At 42.8% G+C, this 17,939-nt stretch overlaps 1 protein-coding gene across 1 annotated transcript in view; it reads right to left on the bottom strand.

Annotated features, from left to right (window-relative positions):
* Nucleotides 1-17,939, bottom strand: part of LOC149087113 (uncharacterized) — a 63,539-nt gene that overhangs the window by 8,643 nt on the left and 36,957 nt on the right. The window contains exon 8 of the mRNA XM_089231354.1: nt 5,929-6,273. Within this exon, the coding sequence (XP_089087480.1) occupies nt 5,929-6,273 (345 nt within the window). The remainder of the gene's footprint in view (nt 1-5,928; nt 6,274-17,939) is intronic.

Below are 17,939 nucleotides of genomic sequence, written 5' to 3'. Positions count from 1 at the left end.
AAAAAGTGACAGATTTTTTTCCAGGACTTTGACTAGTTCTAATTCTAATATCTAGTAATATGGTTTTAATCATTGTGTGATTTAATTTTTTTTTCAAAATTTTTATTGATGTCATAGCGCTTTAACTTAATTATACCAGTAGCACTGGTGAGTAGAAACATTGAAGTAATTAATTGAAAAATATATATACTAGTAATTCTTAATAGTTCATAAAATGCCATTATAGAGGACACTTCCACATCTAATATTAATAGTAGCAATGGATCACGCATACAAACCAGTACCATTTCGAGTTATGCAGCCTTGTCGCCCACCTTTGATTCTGATTCTTCTTCGGCGTCATATTTCATATACCAATTGGAGGATGTAGCAAAAACAACCAAATGGACTATTATGGCATATGGCATGAAACTTTTTTTTAAATTTTTGCTTGCCCCCTTCAAAGTGGGATCAAACTTTCCTTCAAGAACAAAAATATCTCTCCCTAGGTGTTTGTCGGTCTTTGCCTACTACTAAACCACACATGCACTTCATTCATATTCCTCTGCGGAATCTCTAACGAATGATGGTCTTTGCCTACAAAAAGCAAAGCTATTTTTAGCATTCGCCCATTCAAAAAATTCAACACCTCCGGAAAAGAATACCAAACGCGACTTTGTGACGCCGATCGTCAAACATGTACGCACTGGTGAAATATACCTCTGAAAAATACCTTTGAAATATACCTCTTGTTATATGTTGCCCATTTGTTTTGGAGAATGTATAAAACAGAGAATTTTTGCAACTGATCAATCCTGGGAAGCGATTATGAAGCCATTTCGGGCTACAATTGTTTACAAAAGGATGAATTTAAGCTAGATACCAAGGAAGGACTTTTGTGTAACTCATGTTAAAACTCCATTGTATATGAGCTCAGAAAAAGACAAACCTATTGTACAATACAAAACGTTACCTAAGAAACTTAGATTGCCAGCTCGTACACAAAAGGTTACAATGGTCTCAACTATTGGATTTTTGGAGGGTACGGACGTAATTATTTGTCAAAAATAAAAACAAAGCTCAAGGGATACTGGTCGCTCACTCTAAGCAAAGTTCATAGTGGAGGTAATGTAAAAGTTTCGAGTGCTATGTCAGATACTACTAGGTACTTGAATAAAAGGACTAAGCTAGGGATGTAGAAAGATACACGGAAGATAGTCTGCAAGAACCAGTGCTTTTAACAAAAAATAATTTGGCCCCACTATCCACTGCTGATTTAAATTAGATGGGCTACCAGACTAATTGTGTCCAGAATTAATTCCTCCTACTCAATTATTGTGACATCTTTGCTAGAGACATAATGGAGCTGGGTCACACATCTTTAGCAACCCATAAAATTCCTTGAAACGGTCAACCTATTCAGGCTTCACCCAGATATTCTACGCCCTATGTGCTTAGAGGGAAGAACTTAAACACCAGATAAATGGCATGTTAGAAGCAGATATTATATCAGAATGCGTAAGCTCTTGTCCAGCACCAACTTTGATGGTTAAAAAAAAACCAGGAGGTTTTAGGATGTGTGTGTGGACTTGAAACGCACGAACATTCCGATCGAAAATGATAGTTGTTTACCTTTACTTCAGGACATATTAGCTCAACTCGATAGGGTAGCACAATTTTTTAGTAGTTTAGATCTGACGTCTTTGTATTATCAGTTAGAAGTAGCTCCAGAAGATAGACCAAAGTTGGTGTTTCAGAACTAGGAGGGCATATTCCAATTAAACACGGTGCCTATGGGATTGAAAACTGCACCATCTGCATTCCAGCGATTGGCTGATGCATTTATTTCAGAACTTCATGACAATAAAATATTTTGTTTCATCGACGATGTGCTATAGTATCAAAAACTGCTGATGAGCACTTACATTAACTCCAAAAGGTTTTTGAAATGTTCAAAAAATGTAACTTATGGTTAGATTATGGTCACAGGGCATTCGACAACACGATGTAAAAGCCATTGTTGATTTCCCCCAGCCCCCTAAAACAGTTAAAGTTTTTTCAGATGATATAACCCACCTTACGCACTGATCGCTAAGCCTTTAACAGATTTAACAATGAAACCAGTGTTGAGATCAGTGCTTTCCAGCATTTGAAAGCTTCTCTAATTAATCCTCCGGTTCTAGCGTTGTAACGGATCAGGATAACATCCTTCTCCGTTACTTTTACGTTTAATCATTATTTTGGTTGGGGATTCTCCCGGGGGAGATATCACATGGTCTCGTTATATTGTCATTACATTTTTACTTACCTGTTTCGGCGGTTGGCTGCAGACTTTTGCGGGAATAATTATTTTGTTTTTGTGTTTTCAGTGTTTGATGTGAAAAGCGTGATCGGAGAGCCTGACCAGCTCGCCCAATTACGTTTAGCGTTGCCACTGAAAATTTTGAAATAATTTTGACTTTGTTTTGTATGCAAATTATGTTTTGTGACTTTTTGAATTTTTAGTGAGAGACAGAGTGTTTCCGGTGGATGAATGGTCCTAAATTAAAACCAGTTTAAGATGTATAAAAGAGCAGCTCTCGTTCCCACTAACCACATTCATTCAAGTATTCACTTCTTGCCTTTGCTACTTTAGTAGCTAATTCTCATTATTCTCGGCTTCGGTCGTGAAAGTTTAAAATAATGTTATGATTTGAATAACTAACTTTTTCTTGTTCCCGGCGGGTCTGGTGAAGATATTGTTTTTATGAAAACTAAATAACTACTTAACGAGTCTTGCAGTTCAACCCGTGACTGGTTGCCCTCTCTAGCACATGAAACCTTGAATGGTTTGGTTCCTGATGAAATTTCTAGTCTAATGCTATAGAATCGTCCAGTACTTCTATCTTCGACGTTCAACTGGCTGGGCTCCGGTGGACTTTCAAAGATGATTGCTGGGAGATCTATCTGGAAATTAGTTGCTGGTGACTTGCTCTGAAACTTGAAACACTGTTCTTCAGTTGATTTCAACGACGTAAATGGATTTACATCGCTATCGTGTCTAATGCACCCTCTTGGTCTGCAAGAAGAAAGGTGATATCCGGCTAAATGGACATGGACTTCTGTGGTGAGATCCACGCTTTTTTATAACTAAAATTGATGTTTGAATAATTGACTTTAATGCAAAAAGGTTTTGTTTCAATGAACGAGTCTAACTTCATGTAAAATAACTATTAATGTAATAAAGCTTTTGAAGTGATACAAAACAAACTTGTTTATTCCCTGCTTGTTATATGCTTAACTGGATAACTCAATATCCGGATAAACCAGGGGCCTGGGAGCAATGCCCCTCCCCCCATATCTCCGCCCATGATTCATATCTTATAGGCAGAAACTTCACGGTGGAATCGGTTCACATTGAGTACTTGTCTTTGAAGACTCAGGGCCGTCTTAATGCATGGTGGGCTTTGAGTCTAGATGAATACAGCTTCGATGTCATTCACAAGGTGGGTAATCAAAATCTTGTAGCAGACGCCCTTCCTTGACAAGTAGCGCACATAATAGTCGTAGACACCAGAGAGCAGAAGGAAAGGCATATTCAAGATAGAAAAATTGGAGATATGGTCTATGTTCAATTCCCTAATGTTCAGAAAGGACAATCTTGTTACCTTGTCTGGAAATCAAAGGGACCTTATCGGATTGAAGATCAGAAATCTCCTGTTTCATTTAATGTTAAGAATATTAATAACCTGGCGGATACCCAATTGATACATGTTGATAGGTTAACTAAAGTTTCGTTGTACAGAGATAATCCTACAAAAGTAGGAGGATTCAGCTGGTATAAATGATTCTGTTTGTTCTAGACCTACATCACTACAGCCAGATTTGATGTCCTTTATTGATGACAACAACTTAAACTTTGTGTCCCAACCATAGTCTTCACGTTTTTAATGATTCGAATTCCATCGCGGACGATGAGCAGATAGATGAGTTATTACCTTTTCCCCTCCCCCTGCTTATCTGCAACCCCAAATTATAATTGACGGCACAAATCATGATTCTCAAGGGACGTCTCAAGCATTACAATCACCGCCTTTACAGCCACAAGTTTTACATTCATCTGACACGCCTTTGAATGCAAACACTAATACTACTCCAAAACATAGGCACAACTTTAACGAAAACAAAATATTTCGGGGAGAGCATCACATCAAATCAATATATCCTTTTTTTGAAGAACAATCAAGGGACAAGACAACTGACATGCAGTCGGTAAGTTCCTCCAATGATGTAGTAACTCAGAACTCTTCTGATATATCTAACCCAAGTTCATCTACATATTCTGATTTGGGATTAGCTCGATCATTTTTGTCTTGGATTTCACAACCTTCAAACATATCAGAAGACAAAAATTTTGTTGATCGTCTAGCTCAGAGGTGGCCAGCTTCTCTTGGTAGCAGACCAACATGATGATCAGCTGCACTTCGTGGGCCACACCAATTGCAAAACTCGGGTATATAAGCCGCATCAGTAAAACAATTGCAAATGACACTGCAGGCCACTCTTTTAAACGGGATTTATTGATTAATTTGTTATTTAATTACTGTGAGATGATTACTATGTCGTTATACTCACTGGAATCAAACAAACATTCTCAGGGGCCTCAGAATGTGTTTTGAAACAACAATGTTCAACGGTGAAGTCCCTTCCCGCAGCGGTGGCAGACGATCCCTAGACACAATATTGGAGGGATCTCCAATTAACTCACAAAACTACGGAACCTTAAGAAAAAGACTTAATTTCACAGAACACTCAAACAGCTTTTTTTCAAAAATTGCTGCCCTGGGCTATAGCCCACTTAGCCCCCCGTGTAAATACACTACTGGCAATATTTCAATATGATTCTCCCTTCATTAAAAAAAAAAATTACACTTTTTGTGAACAAGATTTGTGTGGTAAAAAAGTAAGAAAAATAGAAAAAAACCCCAGAAAGTAAGATGAAACCTAGTAAGTAAGACAAATGTCGGACATTTTACCAAAAAGTACGAGAAGTAGGAAAAGTGACAGCCCTGAGGCTGTCCATTTCTGCACGATTTCCCCTATATATAGAAATGACGCCTAGCCATAAGGATATGCAAATAAGATAAGGGTCGCTAGAGAAGGCGGGAGAAATGACCTTATGGTTTTTCTGACCTGCATTACAATGATAATCAAAATAAAAAATATTTACTGAAATAGTATTGCCAATTTTTAAATGAGTTTTTAAGATATGATTTTTCATCATGATCAACATCTCTGAAAAGTTTTTTTTGAAAAACTCTCTCTGACTATTTTGTATTTTTAATCACGATTATATACCTGGTCTCAGTTTTTTTCCACAACTGTAACATTGTGCCATTCTAAGAACACTTAGCCCTGATGCCCTTGTGAAGGTGTTAAAATTTTGAGTTATTGCTATCCAACTGCTTCGACTTGTGCAAAAACTTAAACCTGTTTTTCTTTTTTGTGAAGAGAGACTTTTGAGTGCTCTAACTAGCATTCAATTCATTTTCTTTAGAAAAAATTTCAAAAACAGTGAAAAAAATATTTTGGAGGGAGTGAAGCATTAAAGGATAAAACACTGGTTGCCAAATTTTTTTGGCTCACTGCACTTTTTATGTATCAAAAAAATTTCTAAGTCAGAAAATAAGTCTATCTAACAGTTTTAGAATGGTTGGACTGGTGAAGTAAGAAAACACAAGAATTTGAATTTCCAAAAAAATTATGTAATCAGTACATTTTTTTTCAAATAAACTGCAATACCATTGAATTAGTAAATCTACTTAATGGGAACATGTCGTCATGATGCCCCCAGTAACTGATCAAGGCACCCCGGAGTGGGCCACAGCTTATCTTTCAGAAACCATTGGATGAGATTAAATTATTTTTACATGAATTGTACAAAGTCTACATTTAAAAACATACAATTACCTCTATGTGGCTATACTTGAGACAAGCATGCAGATTTTCACTTTCAAAGTCTTTGCATATCCTGAAAAGCTTTCCCAGTGCTCGTTTTGACCGATATGAATTTTTCCAATATTTCTGCATAAAATCGGGAAATATTTTAGGTCTTTCATGCCATGTCAAGCAAAAGTTTGATGAACTTACACCGGTTTTGGGAAAATCGACTGCTATTGAGAACTTTTTTGCAATTGATATGCATCTGTGTGATTCTATACCAAGTTTGTCAGCCAATGCAAGATGTGCAGAAGCAATCATTCCTACTTGGTCATTCTTGATATAGTCTACAAGAAAGTTAATGATGTCTGTATCCTGAAATGAAAATAAAAGGTGAAAAAGGAAATCTTTGAGTTTCTCCAAAAAGAAAAAAAACACATCAACTAAAAACTTATAATGTGTAAGTAAATACAGTTTAAGGAGGATAGAAAACTATCATGATGTTGCAGTAAAACTAAAATGCTCTACAAAATGTATTATGGATTCAAATAAAAGTGCAAAATCAATAGTTTCCTAATCTCATGTTGGGTTTTCAAAAATTCAATTTATTTATACAGCTGGTGGAGAACAGCAGGAGAAACTAATGAACTTGATTTTTGTTACTTTCAAGTGATAAAGAAACAGTGTTAAAAAGGATACAGAGATAGTTGTAAAAATCAGACTTGTAGTCTGGCATAGTGTGGTTTCCCAATTTAAAGAGGCAAATGCGAGCATTTGAAAAGTCTTTCTGCAGACAGCAGGCAGACTTTCAACAGGATATTTATGCAACATGAAAATTCAGGCATCTGCCATCTTTACTTCAAAAAATATAGAAAACAGATGGCAGCAGAAACACAACATGAAACAACATAAATACGTTAGGGCCATGCATACATACACACACAACATGTTCCTACATCAGTCTATCAAACACCAAAAGCAAAATTCTGTGACTTTTAGGCAACTTTTCTGTGACCTTTTCACTCTTGACCATTGTCACTCTTCTAAGAAGCAGAAAAGTAAGGAAACCGCATACAGCCAACCTCCTGACACACAACGCTCATCATATGCTTCGCCATCTACGCATGACACAAACCAGCATGCAAAAAATTCTCCTTATACTACAGCTATGACATCAATTCAAGATACACCGAAGTCTTCCAAGGCGAAAGGCCTTCTGGCCCAGATCTTCATGAAATATCCTCAGACGCACTCGCCAAAACATACTAAAGATGCTCACACGCATTCGACAGTTACCGCCTCATCACCAATACTCTCCGCCTCGTCGATGCCTCATGGTCTCTCTGTACCTAAATCCAAGACCAAGTGCCTCCACAAGCATAAATTCAAGGAACATACTGTCAACACGACGCAAGAAAAGACTAAAACCAATAAAGCTAAGAAGAAAACCATCAAACAGACTATAGATCGTCCAACAGCTGATTCTGCAACGGACTATTCATTACCGACCTACTATGAAGATAGTTTAAATGAATGTCCGGGCCTAAAATATGCCATTGATTGCTCCAACGAATCGTCTGCAGTCACCAACGTAGTCGCTCCTCTCACCCAGCTAGCTACACCGACACCACAGGTTTATATCAACAAAAGAAGTTCCCTCTCTGGAAAAAGAATTACAAGATCGGCTTCAAAACTTCTACAGAAATGCTCTCATCATGTTCCAGCTTTATCGCCCGTCACCAATTTACCAACCTTGTCTCCTACGAAAGCCCTCCCTTCCTCCCTACTTAGCCCTGAAATCTATTCCTCGGATAATGACAATAGTGAACAGATCTTCACCTTCCATATTTTCGAACGCAACCGAAAATACTTGAACATCATGCACATGGCTACAGACATAAAAGAAATTCTTAACTCTTTTACTGGTGTTAGAGGAACCCCATCGTTCGAATACAACATACCTCTTAAACCCAGGAAAAGAGCCAACAAACTTCTAGACATAATCCTTAATTGGATTGAAGGACTCGGAGAACGAACGGACAGATTCATATACACAAACCAGTGGCATAGAACAATATGTGGGTAAACCTCAATGGGAAAATCGCACACGATCGACATCTTCTTCTTCTGCTGAACCGTCATCTATCCTTCCCGCTACTACTACTGCCAATAATTCTACATCTTCAGCGGCTTTGTCTCTCAGCTCTTCTACAACATCTTTTGCTACGCAAACAACAGACTCACTTATAGAAGAGACAAAGCCGCTACTTCAAGATTGTCCTTCATCCCATAAATCAACGGAGGAAGGCCATGGTTCTTCCTCGCTTGACAGCCCTCCGTCCGACATGTCTGCCTACGAAACAGTTGATGAGGTGATGCTGGACTCTGACTCCGACTTCTTCACAGTCACCAGGCGAAAAGCCAAAAAGAAGAAGGAAATATCTTCCCGCAGAAATATTTTCCCAGAAAATATCTTCACGGAAATATCTTCCTCGCTTGACAGTCCTCCGTCCGACATGTCTGCCTACGAAACAGTTGATGAGGCGACGCTGGACTCTGACTCCGACTTCATCACAGTTACCAAGCGAAAAGCCAAAAAGAAGAAGGAAATATCTTCCCGCAGAGTTCGATTCGTTCTATCTCCTATACATGCCCTTCCAACGGGTCCAAAGCAAGCTCTTGATCATCCCAACCGCAATCTCCAATCTTCATCTCGACATACACATCGACATACTCTACAGGAGGACCCGGACGGGAGGAACACCACCAGTGGAGCCCTGCCCCATCGATGGGACCCTGGAAGTACGAAGAGAATCACTTGGAGCCCACGGGTTGGAACGAGGATTCTTGAGCGCACAGCCAACGAGAAAGTACCCAACATCAACGAAAGACTCAGGGTAATGGCTGGCATCTCCGATGTCACACAACACGAAAGAACATATGCCGCGGTCATATCCAACGGGGAGAAGATAAATACAATACTGGTATACCCAAAGTACCCGGAAGATCTTGGTCTTTTGGCACCCGCCATCACTTGGCACCTGAGGAGCAAGGGAATAGGTGAATCACAGGCCGGGATCCGGTCGATACAGAAGGGAATTGCAGTGGACTTCAGAAGCATAAAAAACGCACAATCGTTCAAGGTGGAATTGTCCACAGACAGAAACCTCCGCGAAGTCATGACGGCACAGCCTCCCAGGACCAAGAGGACTGCAATTCTTCTGAGAGACATTCCAGCCGCTACACGCAAGGAAAATATAGTGACGGCTCTCAAAAAAGCGCTAGACTTGGCAGGAAAGGACATTGTGATCAAGTCGCAGCTCAAAGCGAGAATTGCGGGGGGAGTGCATCAAATTGTGGAAGTGACAAAGAACAGGACACTAGAGGCAGCGCTGAAAAAAGGGGTGGTCACTACTAATAAGTGGCACTCGAAAATTCGGAGCTTCATCCCGTCGCCACGCTGTTTGAGGTGCCAAGCCATGGGCCACCGGGCCATGCAATTCACAAGCCCGGCGAGATGCGCCGATAGGCACGGAGCGAAGGACTGCCCAGGCGGAAGAGAATTACAATTGTCCAGATCAATCACGACAGTGGAAGATGTCAGGGACAGTACTGGAACCTACCCATCGATTAGAACTATCACGTTCAGAAGAAAGGTGAGGCCCCAGTGAGGAGCACCTGACAAAAATTAGGCGCCCAAGACACCCTAAAGTTAGTACAAAGATATGGAAACGGATGGCAGCACAACGGTGCCTACAGCAGATAGGTGTCAGGAAACTTCACGTCCAGTTGACATCCAGACACCAGTAGCCCAGCCTCAAGGACTCAAGTTTCTGCAATTCAATGCAGATAGGGCCAGACGAACCACATACCTACTAGAGCAACAAGTAGCGGCTAATCAAGTAGATGTCCTCCTCATCCTGCATGCCGCAGGCGTGGAGAAAGTGGAAATCCCAGAACAACAAAGCAGCCGTAATTCTCTGCAATAAGAATATAGAAGCGGCCACGCTGAAGCTGGGTCAGCACACAGCAGCGATCAATGGCAAGGAGGTAGTCATTATGAGCGGCTACTCCTCACCGACAGCCGAAATCCAGGAAACCCTTGCCGAGATCAGAGAGGTAGTTCTCAGCCAATGGGGAGAACCAACGATAATCGGTACCGATTTGAACGGCCACCACTCAGACTGGAATTACAGGGAGGATGACGAGAGAGGTAGGTCGATCCGTAATCTGACGATGGAGCTCCAACTCCAAGTGGCCAGCAGGGGCAATGTAGTACCGACCTACGAGCACAATGAGAAGAGGGGGTGGCCGGACCAGACGTTCTGGAAGGACACCGGAGAACTGGAAAGATGGCATGTCGGAGATGAAGTCACCTATGGTTCTCACAAATACATCCACTTCCAGTGGCGTACGGAAGGTCTTGTACCCCCAAAACCCAGGTATAGCTCGTCCATCAGGAGACTGGAAAAATTTGTCAAGAGGGTGGCGGCCCAGATCCCTAAGCTCCTGCGAAGGATCATGAGAGCGGACAACGGAGAAACTCTCGACGAAGCCGCTGAAAAGGTCCTAGACTGCCTCAGAGAAATGGCGGACAAGATTCATGGCAAGGAAAGAACCACCAACCAAGAAAGTGGCACCTTGGTGGACGCAGCAACTCGAAACAGAGAGGAAGCACCTGCGAGCCAGACACAGGCGATGGAAGAGGGCGAAAGAAGAAGAACTCAAGACAACCAGGTGCATCGAATTCAAGAAACACCAGGCACAGTACACAAAGATGCTCAGGAAAGCGAAGACTGAAGGATGGCGTCAGTACTGTGAAAAGGCCACGGATGCTTTCGGCAACGTCTACAGAGTGACGGCCAAGAGAAGAGAAAACACGGCCCAGATCATCATGAGAGAAGACCAGATGATGGAAGAGGCCATAGCCAGGCAACTCAGAACCCTGTACCCGACTGACGAGGCGGAGCTGGGAAGAGAAGCAGACAAGGAGGAAGAAAGGGGCCAGAACCACCAAAAGCCCCCCATTGGCCCGATGGAACCGAACATCACCCAGAAGGAAGTACAGCGGTCGCTGAGCAGGACAGGTAACAAGAAGGCTCCGGGCCCGGACGGGCTTACCGTGCCCATATTGAAGGCGATTAATGGCAAGCACCCGGAGCTCTTGACCGCGCTTTACAACAAGTGTCTGGAGCTGCGGAGATTTCCCAAGGTCTTCAAGAGGGGAAAGGTTATTCTGATCCTAAAGCAAGGAAAGCCAGTGGACGACATAAAGTCGTATCGTCCAATCACCCTGCTCCCACACGCCGGAAAGATTCTGGAAAGGATCCTAGTCCAGAGGGTGATGTACCATTTGGAGAGACACCAATACTTGCACCAGAATCAATATGGTTTTAGAATGGGAAGATCGGCGGACGAAGCACTCTGTGACGTTGTCGACAACATCAAGGAAGCCAGGACACAAGGAAAGCACGTGGCGCTGGTGTCCATCGACATCAAGGGCGCATTCGATGCACTTCGGTACACCAACTTGAGAAAGATCTTTGCCCAGATTCCCGCACCACAAGATCTAACACAGACTTTGATGCATCTCCTGAAAGACAGGAAAGTGGGCATGGAGCTGGGAGGTGAGCTTGTGGAACATGACCAAACGAGAGGTAGTCCGCAGGGCTCGTGCTCGGGCCCCCTTATGTGGAACGTCACGGTGGACGGCCTACTTAAACAGTCCTGGGAAGAGGGAGTACGAGTCCAGGCCTTTGCGGACGACGTACTCATAGTCATGGCCACAGAGAAATGGAAAGAGATGGAAGGAAAGGCCACCAGGACTCTGGATCAGATGGCCAATTGGCTACACAACAACGATCTGGAGCCGGCAATCGAAAAAAGTTCTTACCTGTGGTACAGTTCAAGAATCAAGAGACCCAAGATAAGGATGAAGGGAACCAGGATCCCATGGAAGAAGACGATGAAATATCTTGGGGTCACTCTGGACAAAGACCTGGACTGGATATCACACGTAAAAACCCAGGGAGCCAAGGCGAACGCTAACCTTTAAACATTGGCGAGCATGGCAGGCCCAAGATGGGGACTAACGCAGAAGCTCAGAAGGATATTGTACGACCAGGTGGCTATCAAGATAATAACATACGGAGCTGCTGCGTGGTACCAGGACCCATCAGAGAAGCTCAAGAGGCAGCTGGACAGCCTGCAGGGAGGTTTCCTGCACCTTCTCACAAGAGCCTACCACAAGACGTCAAAAGCAGCCATGCAGGCCATCGCAGGAGTTCCCCCACTGAGTCTTCAGACGGAGTATGTCGCCAAAGCAGCCATGGTGACAAGACTCAAGAGGAACATTAGTCTGGGGGAGGCCCAATACCAGTGGAGTGAGCTAGAGCAGAGAAGGATAGGCTGGGATGTGCACCCCGCCACCGACATCCAGGAGAGCCAGATCATCACCCTGGAAGAAACGGGCCCTATCTCATACGAAGGAACCACCATATTCACAGACGGTTCTAAAACCCAGGATGGAACGGGTGCTGCTTTCGTGAGATACGAGGATGACGTAGTAACCCAGAAGTGGAAGCAGAGGATATTGACAAGGTGCACGATTTTCCAGGCGGAGCTCTTCGCTCTAAGAGAAGCGGTAAGCAGCTTGGAAAACACAACGACCCAGTCCAAAGTATACACAGACAGCCGATCCAGCCTGGAAGCCATAAGAGACCCCCTCACGAGACACGAGGACGCCAGGACCGTCCGCAGGGCTCTATTAAAAAATCCAAACATCCAATTGAACTGGGTTCGTGGCCATGTCGGAGAAAAAGGGAACGAGGAGGCGGACCGATTGGCCAAGGCAGCAACCTTGAGCCGTACGATCCTCCTGGAAAAGAAGATTCCAGCAGCGACTGCAAAAAGGATAATAAAGATTCACATCCTTGGAGAGTGGCAGAAATTCTGGGACCACCCCGCCACACATGGGAAGTTAATCCATAGGGTCCTGCCCAAAATACAGTGGAGAGAGAGATCTTGGAGCAGAGAGAAGACGATATTCTTCTCGGGCCACGGGCCGTTCCCCACCCACTTCCTGCGCTTCGGGATCTCAAACAATGACAAGTGCCTGTGTGGAGGAGTCAGAAACCCATTGCATTACGCAACAGAGTGCGAAAAGACCTCAGATTTCCACCTGGTTAAGCCGCTCCCTCAGTTGGAGCATGAATGGTTCAAAAGGATGGAGAGAGATGGAAAAGCAATGGAAACCATCAAGGACCTGGTTAAATTCCTAGAGGCCAACCAGGAACATCTCCACACCAAGAGGGATGAGACCATCCAGACTCCACATGAAACACAACAACTGAGGAGGAGCGAAAGACTGAGAGCAAGGGCAGAAGCCGAAGACAGTGTCGATAGGGTACTCTCCCAGGAAATAGAAGAATTAGAAGACGAAGAATACGACACAGAGGGAGAGCAATCGGAGAGAGAAGAAGCGGTCGAAATATGGGAAGACTCTGACTCTGACTTCAAATAGAATGATCCAGTGAAAGAGTAATCAAGAAACAAAGTCCCAATGATCAGTGTTTAAACTGTGAAGCACCCAACCAAAAGCTGAGGAGCTTTTGAATAATCGAACAATCTGTAACGTATCGGGATCCGATCCCTCTACGTTAATGGTGATCTTGTCGTTATGTGGGAAATTCCTTCTTATTTTAGACCCCAGGGACCTCTCAGTTACCGGAAACCACCCGAGGACCCACTGGCGAACCGGTAAGGGCCAGAGTGTTCGATTAGTTCGGCAGTCGGCGGGTGGGGTCTTTCGGCTGTCGAACGAGAACGGGCCAGAGGTCGGGCTACTGATGTCCCACATAAATTAATTTCCCTCATGACGACGATGCCGCTATTTTCGTGGAGGGGTTTGATCCAATATATGTATAGTTGGGCGAGGCTTAGCCCAGTTTAAATTATTTTTATTGAAGAACCTCCCGGGGGAGTTGTTGCAAGTCTCGTTGTGCGGATACGAAAATAGTGTTGTACTCACTTATTTTCGGCGGGGGGCTGCAGACCTCCGTCGGAACAATTCATTTCATATTGTTATGTTGGTAATGTTTACATAATCGGGAGAGTCTGATCAGCTCTCCGGATTATGTCATGTTGCCAGATTCCAATGTAATTAAATTGTAATGTTTATAATAGTGACGCATGAATATGCAAATTCGATAATTTTGTTGAGGCGAAAAGGCCATACGAGGACATGTGGTCCCAAACTTCTTGTAAAAGGGGAGTATAAATTCCTCCCTCTTTGTGTCTCACATTGCGTTCGTCTAATCTTGTTCTGTTCAACTGAAGCCCTCTAGTAGGACGGTTCACCGTCTTACTACCGTATCTATTGGCCTTAGGCTGAATTGTTAAAATGCAATAATCTACATTATTTGAATCCGTTTTCCGGCAGGTCCGGAATCAAAATATAAAACAATCTTCACAGTCAAAGTTCTTCATTGCTGATCGAGGTGGTCCGGCCCTCAACCGAGAGGCCCCCGGAGCTGATCAAGGTGGTTCGGCCCTCAACCGAGAGGCCCCCGGAGCTGATCAAGGTGGTTCGGCCCTCAACCGAGAGGCCCCCTGGAGCTGGTCAAGGTGGTTCGGCCCTCAACCGAGAGGCCCCCTGGAGCTGATCAAGGTGGTCCGGCCCTCAACCGAGAGGTCCCCAGGAACTGATCAAGGTGTTCCGGTTCTCAACTGAGAAAACTCCTGTGGTATTTACGGAAAAGCTAACAACATCGGATGTCCGATCGCTGCACAGGTTGACTGTTGTTGATCATCAATTGGTGAGCCAGTATCTTTACTGCTAACGTCCAATAGAGGGCTCCAAGATATACTAATCCATTGTTAAAATTAACTAACCCATATAATTAATTGAATAAATAATAATATTTCATGCGAAAGTTTGTTTCTAATTATTTTCCACTTGTCGTTTGCCATTTTATTGCTGGATATTTCGAACCGGGCAAGCAACTCCCATAAGGGACGTTGCAATTTTGGGGGCTCGACCGGTTCTCAGTAAGTGTGGCAAACCGCGGGTGGAAAGTACTTTCGCTAAAAAAATTTTTTTTTTTTTTTTAATATTTAACATTGATTTTAGAGATGAATTCTAATAATCATAGTACGCCTAGAAATTTAGGTGATGATGTTCGTGTACAAATTGAACCGGAACCAAGTGGTTCACAATCGAATGGTTCACAAATGAACTTTACTTATCCAACAATGTCAAATCCTTATAACGAGACGCATGTAATACTTCCCCCGGCATTACCTTTTAAATCCCGCAAATGCCTTGGTTCCATTGACCCAACGCAGTGTTGGTAGTCTTATATTTTCAGGTAGTGGAGAAGACGTTAGAAGCTTTTTATTAAAATGTGAATCGTATTTTAATCTTTACAGTGTTCCTAATAAGATCGAGTTAGTTGTAAGCACGTTTGAAGGTCGTGCTCAGGCCTGGTGGCAAACGATAGGCAGGCACGAATGGGAAAAATGGGGCCCCCATAAATCGTGGGAAAGTTTCAAGGGCTTGTTATTACAAACCTTTTCAAGGTATCATACCAGGGTTGAATTAGCTCGTGCTTTATTCTCTGAAAAGTTTTCGACGGGCTCGTATCTTGATTTCGTATTACATAAGTTAGATCTTTTTCAGTCGTTCGATTTAACCGTTCCGGAGTCTGACAAAATTGAACTTATAATGTCACAATTACCCTATAATGTGAGAACATTTTTGGAAGTTAGGAAGCCTAATTCTTTGCAACAATTATTTGTAATGTTAGATCAATTTCTTGCAACGCGTGAAAATGTTCAAATTGAATCTCGTCAAAATTTTGAATCTTGTGAAAATTGTGTTGAGAGATTTCAACCTGAAGTTAGAAAAAATTGTGTGGGATCTACACAAAATGTAGTACAACCTTCAAGACGGCCTTTTAGGACAAATAAATTTTTTCGACAAGTTACCTGTTTTGGTTGTGGTCAAATCGGCCATATAGTAAAAAATTGTAAATCAAATGGGAATCAGGGAAACTAGACCTGGGGTACATGAGAAGGGGTAGTGTATCCATGGGTAAAAAGACCCCTAGTAAAAAATTTAGTTTTCTTAATCCAGTTGTGAGAGTTAACAACAAGATTTTGACAGCAAAAATTGATACCGGTGCCGATTGTTCAGCGATCAGTTTCGATCTGGCTCGGCAGGTTGGTTCACCCACTAATCAAGTTAGACCCTATCACGGTGATAGATTTCAGTTGGCATCCGGTGAGTACTGTCAGCCTGTGGGGATTCTTCGGGCCCAAGTGGAGATACGAAACAGTGTCGTGCACACAGATCTGATAGTGCTCGCCAGGGTCCCATTTGGGATCTTGATCGGCAGTGATATTTTGAGTAAAACTGAAATTATAGTTGACTTCAAAAACTTTGAACTTAAAGGAGGATTGTTGTCATATAAAGGAGATGTTGATCAGGAAAAAATGCAAAATTTAGTAAGTAAATCGGAATTTGATTCCGATCAGAAAAAAAGTTTGTTTGAATTGTTAAAACAATTTCCGAATTTGTTCAGAAACACTCCCGGTAGAACTCACGTTGCTGAGCATAAGATCGTGACTGACGGAAAACCGGTTTTTCGATCCCCTTTTTCTCTTCCGCGATGGAAAAAACAATTAGTAGAAGAGCAGGTGCAACAGATGCTCTGTGATGACGTCATTGAGCCTGCCTCCACAAACTGGGCTTCCCCGTGTTTTTTAATCAAAAAGAAAACTGGTGATTGGCGATTTGTCGTCGACTATAAAAAGGTGAATAAAATTACGGCACCCGATCGGTACCCTTTGCCTTTCATCGATCAAATTCTACAACGAGTGGGTGACGCACGATTCGTCTCTACGTTCGATCTGGCCTCAGGGTATTGGCAAGTTCCAGTGCGGCTAGAGGATCGGGACAAAACGGCATTCATAACCGATTCTGGAATGTACCGATTTAAGGTAATGCCCTTTGGACTCAACAATGCCCCGGCCACGTTCCAACGCATGATGACTACAATCCTGGGCCACTTAGTCGGTAAGTGTGCCGATTTTTATTTGGATGACATTGTCGTTTACAGTTCGAATTTTGAGGAACATTTACAAAACTTGAAAACAGTGTTTTCGTGTTTGGAAAAAGCAGGCTTAACTCTTAAACCAGACAAATGTAATCTCTATAAAAAAAATTTGGAATATCTAGGTCTTTGTTTGACCAAAGAAGGATGGCACGTAAAACAGGACCAAACCGACGCCATTTTGAGTTTTTCTAGGCCTAAAACAGTAAAACAGGTGCAACGTTTTCTGGGACTCTGCGGGTGGTACCGGCAATTTGTTCCCCATTTTGGTGATGTCGCTAACCCCCTTTACGGCCTTACAAAAAAAGGGCAAAGGTTCAAATGGGACAAAATACACCAACAGGCGTTCGAAAAATTGAAACATCTCTTGTCTTGTGCTCCCGTTCTAACCACAAGAAAAAAAGATTGTGCCTTAAAAATTTACACAGATGCCTCAGGAATTGGGCTTGGAGCCATTTTGCAGCAAGTTGAGCCTGACGGGGAAAAGCCGTTAGCCTATGCCAGTCGTACCTTGAATTCAGCAGAAAAAAATTATTCGGTAACAGAACAGGAGGGACTCGCTGTTATATGGGCGTGTAATAAATTTCGAGCCTGGTTTTCAGGAGAACCTGTTACTATAGTAACAGATCACAGGGCAGTCGCCTGGTATTTTGAGGCTAAACAATTGAAGGGGAGGTTAAGCCGATGGGCTCAATTACTACAGGAATATCCTTTAAAGTTTGAATATAGAAAAGGTTCGACCATGCAGGCCCCTGATGCCCTGTCCAGAATGCCCGCTGTTGTCACCGCCGAAACTGATTTCGAGGAAAAAATTGATAATAAATTATATTTGTTCTCGTTTTTGGATTTACCTGAGTTAATTGTTCAACAGAAAAAAAATTACCAAGATATTATACAGTATTTTAATGATAAATCTGTCGGAAGACA

Source organism: Pholcus phalangioides, unplaced genomic scaffold (genome assembly GCF_987345545.1).
Source record: "Pholcus phalangioides strain wild (caught in Gottingen) unplaced genomic scaffold, Ppha-v1.0 ptg000004l_1, whole genome shotgun sequence".
NCBI classification, from domain to species: Eukaryota; Metazoa; Arthropoda; class Arachnida; order Araneae; family Pholcidae; genus Pholcus; species Pholcus phalangioides.
This window is presented reverse-complemented; position numbering and strand designations above follow the sequence as displayed.